Source organism: Lipophrys pholis (genome assembly GCF_963383615.2).
Source record: "Lipophrys pholis genome assembly, chromosome: 19".
NCBI classification, from domain to species: Eukaryota; Metazoa; Chordata; class Actinopteri; order Blenniiformes; family Blenniidae; genus Lipophrys; species Lipophrys pholis.
In genome coordinates this window covers 9,045,376-9,066,633 of record NC_137647.1, presented here as the reverse complement: position 1 = coordinate 9,066,633, position 21,258 = coordinate 9,045,376, and the positions used below count along the sequence as shown (strand labels likewise).

General features: G+C 41.7%; 1 protein-coding gene across 1 annotated transcript in view; it reads left to right on the top strand.

Moving 5' to 3' along the window:
- Window positions 1-21,258, top strand: part of cacna1aa (calcium channel, voltage-dependent, P/Q type, alpha 1A subunit, a) — a 79,734-nt gene that overhangs the window by 27,039 nt on the left and 31,437 nt on the right. The window contains 20 exon segments of the mRNA XM_080487224.1: window positions 503-690; window positions 2,331-2,434; window positions 2,583-2,698; window positions 3,313-3,357; window positions 3,459-3,542; window positions 4,463-4,669; window positions 5,317-5,429; window positions 5,641-5,753; window positions 5,856-5,987; window positions 6,252-6,324; window positions 6,812-6,929; window positions 7,355-7,422; window positions 7,581-7,687; window positions 11,293-11,431; window positions 11,698-12,314; window positions 12,443-12,792; window positions 12,885-13,020; window positions 13,231-13,360; window positions 13,501-13,560; window positions 13,706-13,812. Coding sequence (XP_080343350.1) covers window positions 503-690; window positions 2,331-2,434; window positions 2,583-2,698; window positions 3,313-3,357; window positions 3,459-3,542; window positions 4,463-4,669; window positions 5,317-5,429; window positions 5,641-5,753; window positions 5,856-5,987; window positions 6,252-6,324; window positions 6,812-6,929; window positions 7,355-7,422; window positions 7,581-7,687; window positions 11,293-11,431; window positions 11,698-12,314; window positions 12,443-12,792; window positions 12,885-13,020; window positions 13,231-13,360; window positions 13,501-13,560; window positions 13,706-13,812 — 3,007 coding nt within the window.

The following is a 21,258-nucleotide window of genomic DNA, read 5'->3' as shown; positions in this document are numbered from 1 at the left end:
TCTGCTTCCCAGTATGTGTGATGGTACTATTGCACTCACTTCTTGTCGCACAAACATCTCCAAAAAGAGTCCATCCTTGTTGGTCAGCTGTGCTGCCCCTTTTGCCGTAACCAAATCATTTACGCAATTTTCGAAACCCTTGGAATCTTGAAAATGGGTCCCCACAAACCATATAGAGTGTGTGAGTGTGTGCGTTCAGTTTGTCAATAGTGCAGACAGGATTAATTCCCTGTTTGCCCCAGAGAAGCCTGTACCTGTTCCTGCTGAGGTAGACTTTTAAATAGTTGCAGTGCTAATATTAGAGATGCAGGCAGGCAGGTTATCTAAACAGCATATTGGGCATTAAACTTAGATTTCCTGTCGCTGTGATGACAAAAGCAGTTTTACCAAGATGCTTCCTCATTTTCAGCTAATAACTGCTCAAATTTTCAGCCCCTTCCCAATGCAGATAGCTCAATAACAGATTATACCATTTCATCTGCTTTTATGTGTTGTCTTTCAGGTGAAATCCGAGAGGAGTTTCCATGTGGGACGGAGCTTCCATCGCGGCTGTGTCCGGAGGGCACCACTTGTAGACAATATTGGTTGGGACCAAACTATGGCATCACCCAGTTTGACAACATCCTGTTCGCTATCCTCACCGTCTTCCAGTGTATCACCATGGAGGGCTGGACTGACCTGCTCTATTATGTACGTACTGCTGAACCTCGGTGGAACACTTCAGCACAATCAGGGAGCAGTTTATGGGTCACTTTATACTTCAAAAGCTGTCTTTGTACTGGGGCATATCCACTTTTTTTGGGGGGGGGGGAAGCCCAATGACGGATCAAAACGTCAAATGCATAAAATAAGATTATTATCACGCCAATGTTGTCGTATAGCATAATTGTGTCCATATAGTCACATGTAAACAAACTTTAATCCAACATTTGTCCATCATGTCTGAGTATTATCATTTTCTAATTCAATACTTAAATTGGTAATTGTGATTTCTTAGCTACAAAAATTGAGATTTGCTTTTTACCTACAACTACCCATAAAATAGATACCTTATTCCCAACAGTGTCATCACTCAGGTCCGTTACTGAATACTTCTCTGCTGTCAGTGGCAACGGTCGCTATGGCGACCAGAGGTAGACGAGGGTCTTCGAGTGTTACTGTAGACGTTTCCTATTCCCATCTCCTACTCCTCCTCATGATCCTCCTCCCCCCCCTCCATTGTTCAGTTTTCAGCTTTCCCTACGTCTCTTCTTCTTATTCACATCCCTTCTTCATTTATCCCTTCCTCCTTTTCTTTCTCCCCTGTCCCTCTCACTTTGTGTCTCTCCCTTCGTTGTGTCCCTCCTTCCCGGTGCTGCTCTATATTTAAAAGGGCCTGTTCAGCCCAAGTTATTCTTGCAGCTGCCGGGGAGAGGGAGCAATAAAAGTTTAATGGTAGAAAAAAGGGTCTGCAGTACATTGGGTACACAGAGGCAATGCTAGCATACAAGCGGGAGGAGGAAAGATGGAGGAGACGAGGGTGAGGCAGACGGGGAGGCCACGGGAAAGGGATCTCAAAACAGAAAAGAGAAGTGGGGTGTCTGCAGGTGTGAAGGGTGAAGTGAAGAGTTTGTGCAGCGATCGATCGGTAACAGCGAGGTGTCGTGAATGAGGGAATGATGGAGGCTGATACACCAATAATAAGATAATTAATCAAAAGTGAGGAATCAAGTTCCAAAAGAAAATGCAAAATAAGAGACGAAGCATTAAGGAGTAAATAAAAAGAAGGGAAAAGGCAGTCTGGGCAAGAGAAGGAAGTGATGGTGGAAGGGGGGGGGGGGGAGCAGAGTCTAGTATACATTATTTAATCTAACGGAGCAGCTAAATAGAGTGGCAGATATGCATTTACTTATTGAGATGACTTAAAGCAAAATCATGTCCATCCTGATGTTGTTTATATTTCCCAACAGAAGTGGACAGCACTTTGGACTGCGCCGGCGTCCATCTTTTTAATGGCATTATTGGCTCGAAGTTTATTCAGGAGATCAAATCAACTTTTCTCTGACATGATGTTGCGTGCTAATTAAATGAACCTCCTCCTTGTGTAGAATAAAACAACCCTGGAATGAGTCGGCCGCTGTGCCGGGACAGACTTTAAACATATTTAACGGTGTATCCGCCAACTTCAAAGGCTAAAACTGAATATTTTTTTTGTATCTAGAAGGTCTCAGTCACGTCCTGCTGTTCACATAAATAAACAGTTTTTCGACGTCGGTTTCTGTTAACACTGCACTTGTATGAATTTGAAGAACTAAGAGCAAAAACTTGATCAGTCTTTTTGATGTCCGCAGAGCAACGATGCCTCAGGGAGTGCATGGAACTGGATGTACTTCATCCCCCTCATCATCATCGGTTCTTTCTTCATGCTCAACCTCGTGCTGGGTGTGCTGTCAGGGTAAGGACGTATGTGTTTGTGAGACCAGCGCAGCATAACGTTATTGATTTTCTAACTCACACTCGTGCAACTTAACATGTGTGTCACACCGCAAAGTATGCGTTTTCAGTGGCGCGAACTAAATGTGTGCGTTTGTGCGTCCGTGCAGGGAGTTTGCCAAAGAGAGAGAGCGTGTCGAGAACAGGAGCGAGTTCCTGAAGCTCAGACGGCAGCAGCAGATCGAGAGGGAACTTAATGGTTACCTGGAGTGGATCTGCAAAGCTGGTGTGCAAGAATCACACACAAATGACACCTACAACCAGGAAAACACAATATTTAGAAGTGAATTATTAAGTTACATGTTTTCTGTGCTTCCTCGAGTCATATCTTGGGCTGTTCTATAGTTTCATCCCACTTATTTTGTGTTTGACATGTTCAAATGTTATTTAAACTTGATATATCACTGGTACACTCACAGTGTACATATGGGGACAACCTCGATTTACATCACTGTGGGACGGATTTACATCACTGTGGGACGGATTAAAGATGCTCCTTTGAAGCTTACAAGGAGAATACCCACTGTTGGTACTCATGGATCTCTTTCTGTGGTGTTTCTGGCCGATCTGCTGAGGCCAGAAATGATGTAGAAAAGATAAGAGGGTTAGATGCGAGATGTTGGAAGGAGCAGATAAAGGGGGCAGATAGATGGGATAGACCTTTGATCTTCTTAAAAAAGACATAAAGGAAGCCAGAAAACAAAGGAGGGAACGGTGATTAACACACACAGGTGCAGGATGAAATCTTCCCAGGTTTAATTAAAGAATGGCAGATCGTGATGACGTAAAGTTAATGTGACTCCGTACTGCACTAATGCTGTTTTTGTCTGTGTTTTGCAGAAGAGGTCATCTTGGCAGACGATGAAAATGAAAACGATTATGATGGTATTAATGAGTTCTTTGAGTAGTATTGATATGTGTTATTGAATCAAACAAACAGGTCGACATTTGTACTGTCGTGTAAACTTCTTCTTTTCACGCTGAAGGTTCTCGGAGGAGAGCCACGAAGAACCATAAAAGCAAAGCTGAGCTTCTGAACCCAGAGGAGGGGGAGGGGGATTTGGCAGTTGGTAAGATACAAGCTGTCCCTCTCTCTCTCACACACACACACACACACACACACACACACACACACACACACACACACACACACACACACACACACACACACACACACACACACACAGAGACGTGGCTCCATGACTTTAAAGGACATTACGTTGACTTACATAATTTCTCTGAACCGACCCTCATCCTCACCTTCATTTACAATAGATGGCAACTGTGTAAACAGATTTAGGTTCACACAACACACACTTACACACTCACACTCTTACACTCACAAACCGCAGGTACATAGAGATGCTATCTTATCTTGCATATCAGCATTACCTGACCCTCCTCTCCTTCCTATTCCTCTCCTCTGCTGCTATTCTCTCCTCCTGTCAGTGATTTCCATCTCCCCTCTACGTTTAACCTGCGCTTTTTATTCCATGTGTGCTCCTCTCCCAAAATCCCTGCTCTTCCAGCACTGCTGATTTACTTAGTTTTCTAAATTTTTTGTAAGACTTTCTTCCTGACAGTCTTTCTGCCAGGATCTTATGATTTAAATGTAGTAACCTGTTTCAGTATGCATGTAATGCCAATTCACTTTGTACAAAAGCTCAAATTATGTAGTGACAGTTTATAGAGATCAAACATATTATTTTCTTCAGCCATGATATTTCTACTATGATTTTGAAATCATCAAGGGTTTGGGGATTTTTTTTTGTTTTGTTTATGTTTATTGTTACCCCAAACATTGACATGAAATTGTCATCTTCGCTTATGTTTATGTGCTTTTTTATTCCAATTACACAGTGTTTGCAAGCAAGCATGAGCGTGTCTACTTGTACACAATAGGAACATGCTAATCCACCAGTAAACAATCATGCCAGTAAATCACTGTTCAATTCACAGTGAATTTAATACGTAATGGTTCCACCTCCAGGTTCACCGTTTGCCCGTGCCAGCTTGAAGAGCTCCAAGCTCGAAGGGTCGACTTTCAAGCGGCGAGAGCGACGATTCCGTTTCTTCATCCGGCACGTAGTCAAGTCGCAGCCCTTCTACTGGATCGTACTGTGTCTGGTGGGCCTCAACACCATGTGTGTGGCGGTGGTGCACTACGACCAGCCTGAACCACTTTCGGACTTTCTATGTGAGTATGAGGTGGAGGATACGTGCATGGGAGCATCCGCAGAGCAATCCCACAAATACTGTCATCGCAGATTACCAGGAAGGAGCGGTGCGTTGGCAAATTCCTCGGTAATGTGACTAAATCCGCAAAAGCGCTGACCAAACCATTTAGCGCAAGCGTCCAGCACACACGCACACACTGTCCTCCTCTTGCACAGGTTTTTGCACATACAGCATATAAATGCCGAAGTACACAAGTGGGATGAATGAAATTAATTAGAAATCTATCACTTTCAAAGATTGAACTCCATTGTGAAACAATATAAGCAAAACTGGAAGAGTTTCATATAAAAACTGAAACGTACCACGGCATCATGAATGTCAGATATCGTGTTGAATATATATTGTAACATGACAAAAAAAAAAAAAAAAGTATTCTAAATTCATTTAAACAACTTTACATATTTCGCTGCATCTTATTGATATTTCTTAACACATTACATATCTATTATATAAATAACAGCCCTGTAGAACACCTCCATTGACTGTATACATGTCTGGGCGTAGATTTTGACATTTTGCAGACATAGCCGATTGATGTGGGACTGATGATGCTCTCTTCACTTTTGAGATTCATTCCCTCCTCTCCGTCTTCTTCCCTCTGTCTAGATTTTGCTGAATTCATCTTCCTGGGGATATTCTTGACAGAGATGTTTATAAAGATGTATGGCCTGGGCAAGCAGGCCTACCTCAACTCCTCCTTTAACTGCTTCGACTGCATTGTGAGTTCTAGTGGCGCACACAAAAACACACGCACACACACACACACACACACACACACACACACACACACACACACACACACACACACACACACACACACACACACACACACACACACACACACACACACACACGTGTCTCTCTGCTTGCTGATGTGTTCACATTATTCGATGACTAAGACATGGTGACTTATGCTTATGTTGTCATCAGGTGATTTGTGGCAGTATATTTGAAGTGCTGTGGGCCATGATCCAGCCGGGCACATCGTTCGGCATCAGCGTCCTACGAGCTCTCAGGTTATTGAGGATCTTCAAAGTCACCAAGTGAGTCCTGGCTTCTTATTTCTTATGTTAGTTTAAAATTACATGATAGTCTACTCATATCAACTGATACTAAATCCAATGCTTTGTGTCTGTGTTATTCAGGTACTGGGCATCTTTGCGTAACCTCGTCGTCTCTCTGCTTAACTCCATGAAGTCCATCATCAGCTTGCTCTTCTTGCTCTTCCTCTTCATTGTCGTCTTTGCCCTGCTGGGCATGCAGCTCTTCGGAGGACAGTCAGTGCAACTATCTCTTTGTTTTTTTTCCCCCCATTCTTTTAGTGTCTGTTCTACTTTTCCTTGAATAGAGATTGCTTTTTACATAATTGCCGGGATACCTGAGTCATGTTTGGAGTAGCAGTCAGGAAAACATTGGTTGTACTTGCAAGATGCCGAGATAGTTCTCGCTGTCCTTTTTCAATCCGTTGCATCTCTAACTCGAGTTTTTATCCACACGCTTCTCTTTTTCCATCTCTTTCCTCATTTTTTTCCCCCTGCTAGGTTTAATTTTGAAAATGGCACCCCTCCGACCAACTTTGATACCTTCCCTGCAGCAATAATGACAGTGTTCCAGGTGAGCAGAGGGGACTTTTATATTGTAAAAGAGAAAAATAGAGGGGATATAAGCAGAATTATAGGGAATGAAAAAGGCAAAAAAGAGAGCAAAGAAACTAATGTACACATGCAAAAGCTAGATCAAATGTCGTATACTCTTTTTAACCGTACTTAAACTTGTCTACTTGTTTAAGGATATATGTGCTGTTTTTCAATGGGGTTTTTTCACATTGAGCTTCCACGTGTGTGTGTGTGTGTGCGTGTGTGTGTTTAAAAGAAAAATTTATAAAATGCATGTATTGAATTTGATGAGACCCCAGGAAGAATAGCGACTGAGATTTCAGAAGCTAATGGGGATCTTAATATAATGAATTGAAATGAAATAAAGTGTACATACAATAAGAGAGTTGCTTTGAAATTGATACAGGACATCATGTCCGTGCTCTACATGTAAAATAAGTCTGATTATTTTTGTTTGTGTGTGTGTGTGTGTGTGTGTGTGGCAGATCTTGACCGGTGAGGACTGGAATATGGTGATGTATGATGGCATCAAGTCTCAGGGTGGAGTCAACAAGGGCATGGCCTTTTCTGTCTTCTTCATTGTTCTCACGCTTTTTGGCAACTGTATCCACGAGTAGTGAGAAAAAACAAACAAACCAAAAAAAAACCTCTGACCCCCCCCCCCCCCCCCCCCCACACACACACACAAAAACACACACATACACACAAAAACCACACATGTATCACTCAACAAATTTGCAGTCATATCTTACGCCGCATATTACCATTACTTTAGCACAGCTTAATTACCACAGTGTCCATTATGTAGCCACGCATTTCATCAGTTATTCATCAGCAGTCTGTGTCAGCTCTGCAGCATGAGTGATATCCCAGCTATTAACTTCTTGGTTTTGTACAATCCGATATATCAATTTGCACTCAATTACATAATGATATACGGTATAGTGGACATTTTTGCTGATATTTGATGCATGCTGGCCATGTGCACAAACAAACCTCACCTGGATAGTCTTTAACGCTCTGTTCAGACACCCTGCTAAATGTGTTCTTGGCCATCGCTGTGGATAATTTGGCCAACGCACAGGAACTGACCAAGGTACATCCCGTTTTGATTAACATCTCAAGCACTTTGTTGTACTAAAAAAAAAATTTGCTGCTCCGGTACTCAATGAATGTCTCCTATCTGCCTCGTTTGCTCTTTTCTCACTCCATGCATTCGTTGCTTCTGTTGTCCTTCCTCGTCTCTGTCTGCAGGATGAGCAGGAGGAAGAGGAGGCAGCCAGTCAGAAGATCGCCCTGCAGAAAGCCAAGGAGGTGGCTGAAGTCAGCCCTCTGTCTGCTGCCAACCTCTCCATTGCAGCGTGAGTGTCTGTCTGGATTGCTTTTGTGTTTACTTGTTTTTTTGGCTACAGCAGCAGGATTTTTATCAAGCGCGCATCACTTCTGCGTCCAGCATTCGAGGCCTTGGAGAAAGCACAGAGCAGCAGTCTGAAGTGTTCAGAAAGAGCTTCTCCTCATCTATTTCATCCTTGCACTCTTAGTGCAGCACTTCATCTTATATCGGTCTGACAGTGGTAGTATTGATAATTAAAAAAAAAATTTCAAAAGTTAATCAAATCATTTGTTTTCCTTTCGGGTTTATTATTTTTTTTTTTTTTACAAAATCCTTAAGTAGAAGTTTATGTTTTTTGGTGCGCTTTTTGCCACTCAGTCCTGTTAGTAGAATGAAACAGACCTGTTCAGCAGAACATTGAAGGAAAACCCAACACACAAATACTTTTTACTCTGCCCTCTTCCTAAAATGTCTTCTTTTTCTTTTGCTTTCATTTCTCTCTCTCTCTGTCTCTCTGTCTCTCTGTCTCTCTCTCTCTCTCTCTCTCTCTCTCTCTCTCTCTCTCTCTCTCTCTCTCTCTCTCTCTCACACACACACACACACACACACACACACACACACACACACACACACACACACACACACACACACACACACACACACACACACACACACACACAAGCCGGAGTTGCATTGATCTAGGCCAGCTCTCCTCTGGTCAGGAGAGTCTTTGATCTCTTTTCTCTGTATACACAGGGGTCTTTCCTTTCAGCGCTGGTAAAGTTCACACACTCTCAGTCATAGACACACACACACACACACACACACACACACACACACACACACACACACACACACACACACACACACACACACTCCAATGTGGTCTGCACAACAGGGAGAACCCATGTCTGCTTTTGAATGCCATACACATGACAGGTACACACAGTCCTGACCCCACTGCTGTGATGCATCAGACCAACTCACAGACAAATGCAGGGAACACATTTACCTTTAGTGTCATTTCTTGGATTATACTCTGTCACACTTAAACACGGTCATTACTTGTTCATACCATATCATGAGTCACACTGTGTTGTGTAATTGTTTGTGTTATGTACTGTGCCTCCCTGTGCTGTGAGCATTTGTGTACGTGCTTCAGCAGACAGGCTTCTTGTTAAAGTTTAGTATTTGTTTCTCAATACAGTGTACGTGTATCTGTGTGTATGAAAGTGAGAAAGCTACATATCTACACCCAGTAATTATTCATCTGTAAATTCAAAAAATATTTGTTGGAAATACTGCAGCCATATAAACATTTTGGCCTCGATTGTATTGACTAAAATGTTAGTGAAGATGTAAATGATGTAGTCATTAGTAGTCATACAGTCAGTAGTGTGTATTACCTTCACTGTATCAGCATGAAAAACAAAAGACAGAGATGTCGGTAAAAAACAGTTCTGGGTTTGCTAAGCAGGGATTTTGAAGTCGGAGATATCAGCGGTGCATGAAAAATCTTTTAAGAAGATATTCTGTGGTGTTTTCGAGATGGAGGCTGCTGTGAAAAGTCACATAAAACCAAAGAAAAACGGCTGTAAGACGACATACATCTAATACTCAGAAAATAATGTGTAAAAACAAAATTAAGAAGCTGTCATCTATCTAAGCATATAAAAAAAAAAACAGTAGCTCAGGTTCAGTCACCAATCAGAGAAAAATGAAACAGCCACAATAAATAAAACATTCAGATTCCTTATTGAAGAGAACATATCAGGTTTAAGGCATCAAATCTAAACAGCAAACACACAGTCTCCCTTGTTTTTTAATGGAAGAATTGAACTTGAAAATATAATGAAAAAACTTTGACTGACCAAAGTGTCACACACATAATACACTACATAGTAGTGGTGCTCAATCACATGGATGAACCAGTTTTTTACAGAAATCCAGTCAAATATAATTCCAATTAAAAAAAATAAAAAAAAGCACATAAAGGTGTTTCAGTCTGACTTTTAGAAAACAAAGTATCGGTAGACAAAATTCTGCAGTATTTCAATGAATTCCCTACAAAATGTTCACATTATGATCATCCACTCAAATCACAGATTAACAAAATAAATGGAGCCACATATAGGATACTACAGGATAATATAACAACTATTAAACCAAATTGCTCCTCTGAAAGTAAGTGTACTCTCAAAACAACAGTTTATCCAAATTTTCTGATCGTTAATGTATAAATGCACCTTACCGTAAGCAAGCCGTTCTTAGACAGAATGTTATTTTCTGTTATTCAAACAGGCTGAGCTACAGATTAATGGCAGAGCCCACAGTTTTAATGATAATCTTACTGGCACAAAGGACAGAACCACCAAGTACACTAAAAAAATAAACAAACTTGTAATGGATGAAAATGGAATTTGTAAGATTGTTTATAGGATTAATGTTTTGTGTGTGTGTGTGTGTGTGTGTGTGTGTGTGTGTGTGTGTGTGTGTGTGTGTGTGTGTGTGTGTGTGTGTGTGTGTGTGTGTGTGTGTGTGTGTGTAAAGGATTACATTCCAAAATGCTGAATCATTTCAAAAAAAATATTACGTTTGGAGTTCAAGAATTTTGTGAACTTACTGTAATAATTGAATAATTTTCCTGTCACATTCCATGTGAACAGAGACCATTTTTCACAGTCTGAGTGTTAAATGGTGAATAAATTGTCCATTTTGGAATGAAATCCTCCTTCTGTTCTTTCGTGCCATCTCACTCACCAGCTGTTTCCCTCCTCAGCAACAAAGTACACAGTGAGTGTCACAACGCTACCGACCCCTTTCTGGACTGGTATTTATTTATTTGTTTATTCATTTCTGAAACCTTTCTGTTTTTGACTTTATATCCATTCCTTGCTTTCCTTTGTGTTTTAGAACACCCTCTTTTCCCTTGTCATTTTTAGTTCTTGACTTTCCTTTGATTAAATATACATACTTGGCTTTCTTTGAGCTGTTATTTGTGTTGGCTTATTTTGAACAGTACCTTTTCTGTTGCCTGCACCTCGCAGTACGGCTGTTGCTTCACGGTGGTTGACTGTTGGCCCAAAGAGAAAAAGGGAGTTAGTGTTGATTATTGGTAGACGTCTTGGAGGGATCGAAAGGAGATGATCATAGGCAGGATTGGTTTGCTGCTAATTATTTAGTAACAAAAAAAAAAACGTTTTATCAATCTAATCAGTTTAGAGTAATGGGACTTTAGGATGCTGATTTTTTTTTTTTTACTTTATTAAGAAATATGTATGAGTGAGTAACCTACACATCATTACAACAGAATTCTGATCTTTCCTCAGTGCTGTCCTCCATGTTGTGTGATCACATGGTTTACCAAAGGACTGTCAAGCCTTTGGCTTTGGCAAGCTGTGTAGACGCCTGTATCTATTGAGCCTTCTCATTTTGTAGGTCAAAACTTGTAAATGTCTTTGGCCCCCAGTGTGTCCTTATGCCCTGGCTATTTTACGTCCTTATATTTTTGGTGTATGTTATCACGTCATCCTGTGCTCCGTTTTTGTGTGTATATTTTCACAGCAGCGAGTCATAAGGCAAGCCTTAATGCTGCCAATCCTTTTTTTTTCCCTCCCCTTTATCATTTTACAGTAAGGAGCAGCAGAAGAACCACAATAAGGGGATCAATAAGTCAGTGTGGGAACAACGCACCAAGGAGCTGAGGAAGCAAACTCTGGTGTCCAGTCGAGAAGCCCTCTACAGCGAGCTGGACACCGACGACCGCTGGAAGGCAAGGACAGGGAGGGAGGAGCACAACAATGTAAAGGACAAGGCAAACAAGGGCCCCTAGACTTGTGCTATCAGTATACACAAGTAACGGCAGTGATGATGTTGATGACTTTTATTACTGTCTATTTTATTTTATATTAGTGGTGAATATACTAACAACATTATTTCCACTTAATACATATTATTTACAATTGCCTAACAAATTCTGTCATTTTAGACTTAAAACTTTGATTTCGATTTTACTTTTTCCGTGTCCCCCCCTGACAGGTGAACTTTTCACGGCAGATCCGCCCGGACATGAAAACCCACCTTGATCGACCCTTAGTTGTGGACCCTCTTGAAAATCGCAACAACAACACCAACAAAACCACTGCCAATAATTCAGACCTCTGCGTCAGTCAGCATCACCTTGCTGAGGAGCTCCACAAACAAACATGTCTCCATGAACCCCACGGCCAAGTGGGAGGAGGTGGAGGAGGGGGTTCAGGCGCGCCGAGGCCTCCCATGGAGCGGGGAGAGTCCACGGAAAGTCGGCGGAGCCGCAAAAGCGAGCACCACCACGGTTCTCGTGTCCGACTGGATGCCACCACGATTCCTGGACCGGGCTCGGAGGAGAAGCCGTCCAGGCGCCATCACCACACCCGAAGCGGCAGTCGAGGGGGAGGGCAGTCGGAGCACAGGAGGCCCAGGTCACATCGAAAGAACGCAGAGGATGGTGAGGACGGTGGAGGAGGTGCTGGGAAGTCAGGCAGGCATAAGAGCAGGGGTGGAGAAGGAGGAGAGCCCGACGGGCCCGGCAACGGCATTGAGAGGAGACCGAGGAGAAACCGCCATGGGAATCAAACAGACGGCGAGGGGAAGAGGATGTGCCAGCACAGAAGGAAGTACGTCCACTGCAAATGGCTGTAGATGACCTCCATTATGTTTACTGTGTTCTTGTCTCCCACTTTCCCCTGTACATCATTTCTTTTTCCTCAAACCAAATGTTTCTTTCTCTGGCCTCTTTGTTTAGGGATTGCAGTGTCCCGAACCTCTCCACCACCCGACCCATCCAGAAGAGCCTCTCCAGGCAGAACAGCCAGTACAGCGAGGATATGGACAACCTGATGAATACCAAACTGGTGTCTGGCTCCACTCCACCGAGCGAGGGTCGCCCGAATCCAATTGGGAATCACACCCTCGCCCCTTCCTATGGATCCGCCCTCCATCTTGCCAACAGTGGCACTCATGGGAGTTTGGTCACGCTGGATAGCTATGGAAATATTGGACATCACCGCACCAACAGCGTGATCAGGCTACCCCACCCCGACTACACGGCCGTGGATATGCCGATATTTCCATCAACCAATGCCATACTGCAAGGTACGGGCTGATTCCGTTGGTTTATGTTTTTGTTGTCTTTTTTGATTAAGGAGCTTCACTGTAATTCAATGACATTCTCCTGTCCATTCCAGTTAATAAAAATGCCAATACAGAGCCTCTGCCGGCAAAGGAGGACAAAGATGACGACGATGATGAAAAAGGAGGTGAAGGAGGGCCCAGGCCTATGCCGCCATTCAGCTCCATGTTCATCCTGTCCACCACCAACCCGTAAGTCGCAGATTCATACACAGCCCGCATAGACTGGGGCACACAATACACAATATCAGAAGAAAGAAAAGTGAAGAGCTCCATAGTAATAACTGGATTGAAAAATGAAAATGAATGTGTGATTTGTTGTTTATACTCTATAAATTAGACGTAATGGCATGCATGGCATAACATGTGAAACAATGGTGCATCTTTGCGTTTATTTTCTAGGTTTCGACGGGCATGTCATTACGTCTGCACCCTGCGTTACTTTGAGATGTGCATCCTGCTCGTCATCGCTATGAGCAGCATTGCATTAGCGGCTGAAGATCCTGTCTGGCCCGATTCCCCGCGAAACAATGTGAGAACGTCATTTCAAACAATCAACGTTTCAGCTGTGTCAAGCATATAGTTGTACTGTATGGCCTTGAAATCCATCAGACGTACACATCCTGCTCCTGTTTTCCATAAGCGTGACGCATCTTTTTTTTTCACGTGCAGGTTTTACGCTATTTTGACTACATCTTCACTGGAGTGTTCACATTTGAGATGCTGATAAAGGTGAGACAGTGTGGAGGATTGCACATCGACACTCCTTCCAGACTTGTTGGGATCTTCTGGCTTTATCAGATGTGGATCAACACAGAAAACCAACTGTGCATCAAATGAGGATTTCACTTTTTTTTTTTTCCTGATTCTATCTTAGATGGTGGATCTGGGGTTGGTCTTGCACCAGGGCTCTTATTTCCGGGACTTATGGAACATCCTTGACTTTATAGTGGTTAGTGGTGCTCTGGTGGCCTTCGCCTTCACGTAAGTCTCCCTCTTACCTTCCCACTGTTCTTTCCTCCTCCTCCTCCTCCTCCTCTTCCTCCTGTGGCTGTCTATTGCCTCACTGGTACCTTGGAGTACAGTCTTTCCTATTCTTCTCTATTCGCGCATGGCTCATTTCCTACCTCTTACTCCTTTCTACTTTTTTTTTTTTTTGTCTCTACCACACATTCTGTTTCACTTCCTCTTTCTTTTCATCTTCTTTCCTGCTCATTTCCACCCATCAAACTTTCTCTCACCTGTGCTATAATACAAGTAGCGGATCCTCTACATTTGGCCATTCTCGTACATCTTGTCTCTCACGGTCACCAATGTTTCTGCAATCCTTCCATTTCTCAGCCCCTCAGCAAAATGCTTACTCATCTACATGTTAAAAAAAAAAAAAAAAATAGTATCCCGGCATCCTTTTTCCATCCACCTCTTCTTCCCTGTGTGAGAGGGGAGGACCACCTTTTGCACCTGTAACCCTTTAGTGCCTAGGGCGTTCTAGAGTTAAAGGTCCCTTTGCAAAGACAGGCCAGGTCAAGCTGAGCCTCCTTCCAATAATCTCCACACCCCTCTTCGCAACAAATCAGGTACTTTAATTCTACTTGATCTGCATGATGTCAAGGATTAAAATACAGTTATGTTTGCATAACTGAGCTAAGTTAGAGATTAGATTATGAGAAGTGTGCTGCACTCCAAGCATGAACTTGGCTTTTTTTGCATGGTTGGGGAGGATATACGTAAACTAGATCTTCAGAGATGCACTCACTGTTTATGGTGACGTGATCTTCGTATATTTTTTAAGATATACTGTACTCTAAGTTGATAATGGTAATGCAATAACCTCCTACACATATTTTCACATGTGGAGAAATATGACATATTGCTTGATATTAATCTGTTGACGATTGGAAATCTTATTTGTGTTTTCAGTAAACAGCAGTGGCCGATGTGCCGCGCAAGTGTTTAGTTTTACCTCCAGTTCTACATGAATGGGCTAAAGTGGTTTAGCAGAGTCGATGCAGAAACCACAAGAAGCATGCTCGCATGGAGAGCAAGAATTTGCACTTGTATCATATTTTTATTTTTTAATCATTTAAAAAAAGAAATTATTCATTTGTAATGTTTGTCATTTTGCTCCCCTAGCACTTTCACTGTGCAAGTAAGTAATTATTTATAAATCAAATGAAAGCATGGTCTGAGCTGGCACAGCTTCAGCTGTTTTAATGTTAACAACATTGACCAGCGTCAAGGTAAATACAGTTTTCGTGCACAAGCCTATTGACTACCGAAGCAATTACATTTTTTTGATGATTCAGATTTTGTATGTTATCCTTTCTCATTTTGTTGTTTTCAGTTCTCTGAAATCATGGACTAAGTGTACATTAGGCCTCACAGGATTCAGCAGGCTGCTTCAAATGGGAATCCATTGTTGTATATGTCAATTTGTGACAAAGAGGTACTGAGCTGATCATGCTGGAGGCAAGAGAATTAACATTAACGCTTCAGTTATGGGCCCTTTCTTCAAGCACAGTTTGGTTGTGAGTTTGACTTGAGTGGTTTCTTCTTCACCCATTCAAGCAATTGCGTACCCCACAAGCGTCGTAAGGCTTGCATCACAAGACAGTGATCATTGTAGGCTGGTATAAACCCAATAATCACTTCAACATTATATTGTTGATCACTACCGCTTTGGTACAGTGCTGACATCCTTAACAAATTTTTATATAATTCCTGAAGGGATTCTGTATTCAGCAGATATGTAGGTATTTGAATGGTAAAATAACAATTTCTTATATTTAGGATACTTGAAGAAGCAGCACAGTTTTCATTAATCCAACTATATTTCAGTCGACAAATATTCCAATAAACTGGAGACAAACCTTTAACGAATTGATTATGATAGTTCATATCCATGAACATATAAAGTCACAAGCAATTTATATCATTAAAGAAATATTAAGTGACATAAATAGGTGAATTTTGAGTTCAATGCTTGAATTTAATTGTCCGCAGTACGATCACCCCCAACCTCATGTCCTCTCGCACTGTTAAACCTAATATTTCTTTCTGTTCTTGATTTACATGTACTTCTCCTTACCTTTGGTAAAGTGTTCAGCTGCTATAGCTTAAAAAAAATAAATACATAGAGTTCTCTTTTCTCCCACTTTTGCTTTTTTTGCCATCCTGTCACCTTTTCCATCATTCACAGAAACAAACAAAATCTCCTTTACTCCCTTCCGCCTTATCTATCGGGCCTCAGTAAAGTCTATATCTTTCATACGATTGTATCTGGCAATAGATTTGGGAGAGGTAAGACCCCACAAACTATAATAGTTACACTCACTAGTCAATAATATTACAATCTATGAGCGATTTGATTGATAGTTATTGCTCATCTGAAAATCAGCTCTTTAATTTTAGTTTTTTTTTCATTCGTTTTTTTAGGTGCAGAAACTCCTAAAACCTGTGTTAATTAACACATTTAGTGTCTTTTGTAGAGGTCTTTGTCACTTCCGTTCTCACCTATTCATGGGACACACCAATCCAAGTGTTTCTCAATCACTTCTGTTGACAAGTTTGCTCCGTTTCCACGTGGACTGGTGAAGTGTAACGATCGCAGTCATCGCATCAACTTAAGATGTGCAAGAACAAATGCATGCCTGTGAAGGTCAGCCGATGACGCAAGCAGGTGCTCCAGGGTTCTAGTGATGGTGCTCCATGTATAGAAGTCGCTTTTACCCCAGCGTTTCCCTCCGGGTCATCTTTTCTTTGTGTCTCTTTCACCAAGACTCTTTCCCCTATTTCAGTCAAATCCGTCCATGTGTGTATAAATGTATAAATCTGTGTACGCCTGTCATTATCCTGACATCCCCTACGCTGTTTGTGTGATATAGTGCCAAATATAAATGTGACAGTGTTTGTGGTAATTCTCTGCATATGTACTTTCCTGGGAAATGTCAGGTGATAACGTTTTGGTGTGTGCATGCATAGAGAATAGAAAAATCGTAGTGAAAAGTAGTGAAAAGCTTCATTATGATGGTGAAGTTTTTGTTTATTTACTTCTGATTTAAGGGGTTAACGACGCTTACAGCTGATTTGGGGAATCCAGACCAATCACAACAGACTTGCACAAAGCCAGATTGAGCCTTAATTCAATTGGTGGAAATCACACAGCACTCCAGAAATGAGCAGCAGTCTCATTGGAGATGTTTATCGCTCCTTTAATCCAATTAGTCTGGTCTGAGGGCTACTGTGGCTTTGACCACATTTGCCGCTGTCCTGCATATTTCTGCAGTCAGACTCAGATTCATCCCCAGCCAAGCGTCCGGATGATGGATGGAGACTGGTGAGCTTAAAGCGATACTTTTACATCCTGTAATGCTTTTCTCACCAGGTGGTGTTTGTTCTCCAGACGTGGCCGATGTAAAATGAGTTAATACACGGGCGTATTGATCTTTCTTGCAGTCCTCATTACAAGGGATGCAAGCATTCAATTATTAATCAAGGGGTTTCAACTCGCAGTTCATGAGTGGGTTTTAAGAAAACTGATAGTTTACACAATTTGAGAGTCCCACTGAAACATACGGCCGAATTTCATGGGTAAATAATGGCAACCTCTTGGCCTGTTGACTCATCACCAGGCTGCTGATCTCTTTCTCACATCTGTTGTCTTAACTGTGAGTTTGCGTGTTTAACTGCATGCAGAAGTGTGATTTGCTTAGAGTAGTCTCTGGGTGGGAGGGTTGATCTAACAAAAAGCAGGCCTTGTGTTCTCTTTTTCTCTCTCTCTCTCTGTCTCTCATATGGATGTTTACCCTCAAAAATCCCTCCTTTCTCTGTGTCCCATTCTATTCCTTCTCCCACCCTTTGTCTTTTTGTCTCCTCTCTCCCTTTGTCTTGCCGTCTCTCACTCCCTTAACTCATCTCTCCGTTTGGACCACCAACAGCGGCGGCGGGTAAAGTTCTGCTCTCTTTTTCCTGCTCATTTTCTCCTTCTGCACTACCACGTTCTTCTGAACACACATCTCTTTCCTTTTCATCCATTCCTCATCACAGCTGAAATTTGTACTTGTCTGTTCTCCCCCCCCCCTTTTTTTTTTCATTGTTCACAATGGAACAGCTCTGACTCAGACAGGTGAAAATATGTCCCACCATCTGCACTCAGGAGCAGTAATATGGGGGACAAAAAAAAAAAAAAAAAAAACAGTTATGAAGAAACTAAGACACTAGCGCATACGCTCATACACGTGTGTGCAGACTTGCACACGAAGTTGCACACACGCACACAACCACCAGCAGTCCACCATCTGTTCGAACAGCTGTAAGACACAGGCAGCCATACACACAGCTGTTGTCTCTCCTCAGGACCACTTTCGATGACCTTTGAACTTAGTCTTTTAACCGTAATTTAATTTTTTATTTATTTTTTTTAAATCAAGACATTAGAAATTTATAAATGTCCTTGATGCCAAGAACTTTGTTTTTTTGTTTTTTTTATAATGAAGTTATATAATACAATATGTTTAGGGTTTTTATGTTATTTATTTATTTTTCAGCTTGAGTTAACATCCTTATGTTACAACTATGTTTTTTCAGACTCAATAAACAGATGTTGTGATTTATTACTAAGTGTATAGTCCTTTTGAGTTTGTTTTTATTTTCTTAATTTTGTAAGTTTTTTACTTTGATGAAGTTTTGGCTTTTTCTCTTGGAAGGTTACATTTTCAAAGTGCTTTAAAGAAAGTGGTTTAGCTCAGCATTTCATCAGGAAATGCTCGCTAAAACGTCTTTGTCTTGGCTCGAAGCCCCACAAGACAAGAGTCCATGCTGTTTGAACAATGCCGTGATACCAGCTAACAGTTGAACCTTAGAGTTGACCGATTTGTACTAGCTGAGTCATTTAAAGAGAGAGTTTGACCTTCCATTTACCACAGGTTTTTGCCTCTTTCACACAGAAACAGGATCAAACTGTGACTTATGGTGAACTTTGGGAATATTTTTGGCGGGTTATTTAGAGTGAAGAGCAACTGTTTTTCCTTTAGACAGCTGCTAGTAAAGAAATAAGGGGCTATTTTTGTCTCGTTGGGACCACCACTAAACTCTCTCTAATGCCTCTATAGAGAATAACGTTCTCCATCACTTGAGCTGCTGCTATAAGGAGAGATAATGTAGCATGGAAAGCAAGGTTTCAATGCAGCATGATTATATTTCACAAGCTGGGCATGTGCAAGCCAAGGCTAAAGCATTGAAATACTTTGCAAAGTATTGAACAAGTGTAGCTACGAGATAGCATTCAGACAGGAATGATATCAGTTGTCTCCCATAGCATGTACTGTAGTTGTAGGTTACCACCTAACTCTAGCATGTAGCTACAATGCTAACCTCACGTGTAGATATGAGGCGAAAGTGTAATATGATAGCAATGCTGCATGTGTTGCTATGTATATAACCCAGACGAAGTTACTCTTTTTGAGTTAACTCGGACACAAATGCCATCAAGAAATGGCTGCCCACTGCCATTTTGGAATAGAGACGAGTATGACTGCCACAAACCTCTGAATCCGCTGACTCGTGGTTTGTGTTTGTGTGTGTGTGCGCACGTTTGTGTGTGTGTGTGTGTGTGTGTGTGTGTGTGTGCACGCGCGCGCATTTGTCTGTGTGTGTGTGTGTGTGTACATGAACGTGTACACATGTAGGGGGAGCAGTAAAGGAAAGGACATCAGCACTATCAAGTCTCTGAGGGTACTGAGGGTGTTACGACCTCTGAAGACTATCAAACGACTTCCCAAGCTCAAGGTACGTTTCCACAGGAAATCCCTCACCTGAGCATGACGTAACTTAAGGCTTTTATTGCGAGAATGGCTGGATTTCTTTTGGATTTCATGGCTAGACAATTGTCGAGAAGTATGCACAGTGTGAGTGCTTCTGCCAAAGATGACTTTAACTTGTATTCTTGTGCATTATTGTATATTTTCTTCTATTTTACAAAGGAATGTCAAGCTCATTTTGCTGCGAGGGCCACCTGTTATAGCAAAATATAAATGCTAAAATGTTAACTTTCAACGATCCATCAGATCGTTGGCTTCTGTAATTCATCAGTTTTATATAATTTCTTTTTACATTTTGCATGATTATCTATTAGATTGATTGAATTCTGTGAGTGACCAGTTTTTGCACACAGGCTGCATGTTCGATATCCTTGCATTAAAAAATATGGACATAAAGCTCTATTTTTCTTTTTGTTTTGTTTATGAGAAGTGTGTTTGCCAGGGTTGATGAAGATTAAGCTTTATGCGCATCAATTTCTATATATTTTGTGTTAAAAAAAACTAAAAAAAACTCAATGTGTCCACTGTGACAAGACAGTTGTGATAATATTACCATACAATAGAATATTTTACTCTTTAAGTTTGGCACCACAATTCAAAACATAAAAAAGAAATTAAATTACATTAACTCTGATGTGTTGTTTTTTTTTAACCAGCATCTTTTTCTCTGTTTTCGTTTTTTTGTTTTGTTTTGTTTTGGTGTTTTTTTGTGCCCTCAGGCTGTGTTTGACTGCGTGGTGAACTCCCTGAAGAATGTGCTCAACATCCTCATTGTCTACTTACTCTTCATGTTCATCTTTGCTGTGGTGGCTGTGCAGCTTTTCAAGGGACGCTTTTTCTACTGTACTGACGAATCCAAAGAATTTGAGCGCGATTGCAGGTAAAGGAATATCAATTGATTATGTCCTCTCTTTGTCAGGCCGAAAGAGATGGCCGGCTCCGTCTTCACACGGCTATCGCCTCGTGTGGTTTTGATATTTGTCCAAAGACGACGCGTCTCCTTGTGTATTGTGTATTTCAGAGGCGAATATTTAGTGTATGAGCGAGATAACGAAGTGAAGGCGCAGAAGCGGGAGTGGAAGAGGTACGATTTCCACTACGATGATGTGGCTTGGGCCCTTCTCACCCTCTTCACTGTGTCCACTGGAGAGGGGTGGCCGCAGTAAGTACAACGCAACATGTGTGCGGTCGTGTAGCGCCGAGGATTTTAGACAACCTGTAACGCCCATATTTCCATCTCTTCCCCGTCAGAGTGCTGAAACATTCAGTGGATGCGACCTATGAGAATCAGGGCCCGAGCCGGGATACAGGATGGAAATGTCCATCTTTTACGTGGTGTACTTCGTGGTCTTCCCCTTCTTCTTTGTCAACATCTTCGTAGCTCTGATTATCATCACTTTCCAAGAACAAGGAGACAAGATGATGGAGGATTACAGTTTAGAAAAGAATGAGGTGAGGAAGGAGAAGAAGGGTGATAGAAATCCAACGGCCGGACGAGAGCTCATCCGCATTTCTGTCTTGTTTCTGACAGAGAGCCTGTATTGATTTTGCCATCAACGCCAGGCCTCTGACACGCCACATGCCTCAGAACAAGCTGAGCTTTCAGTACAAA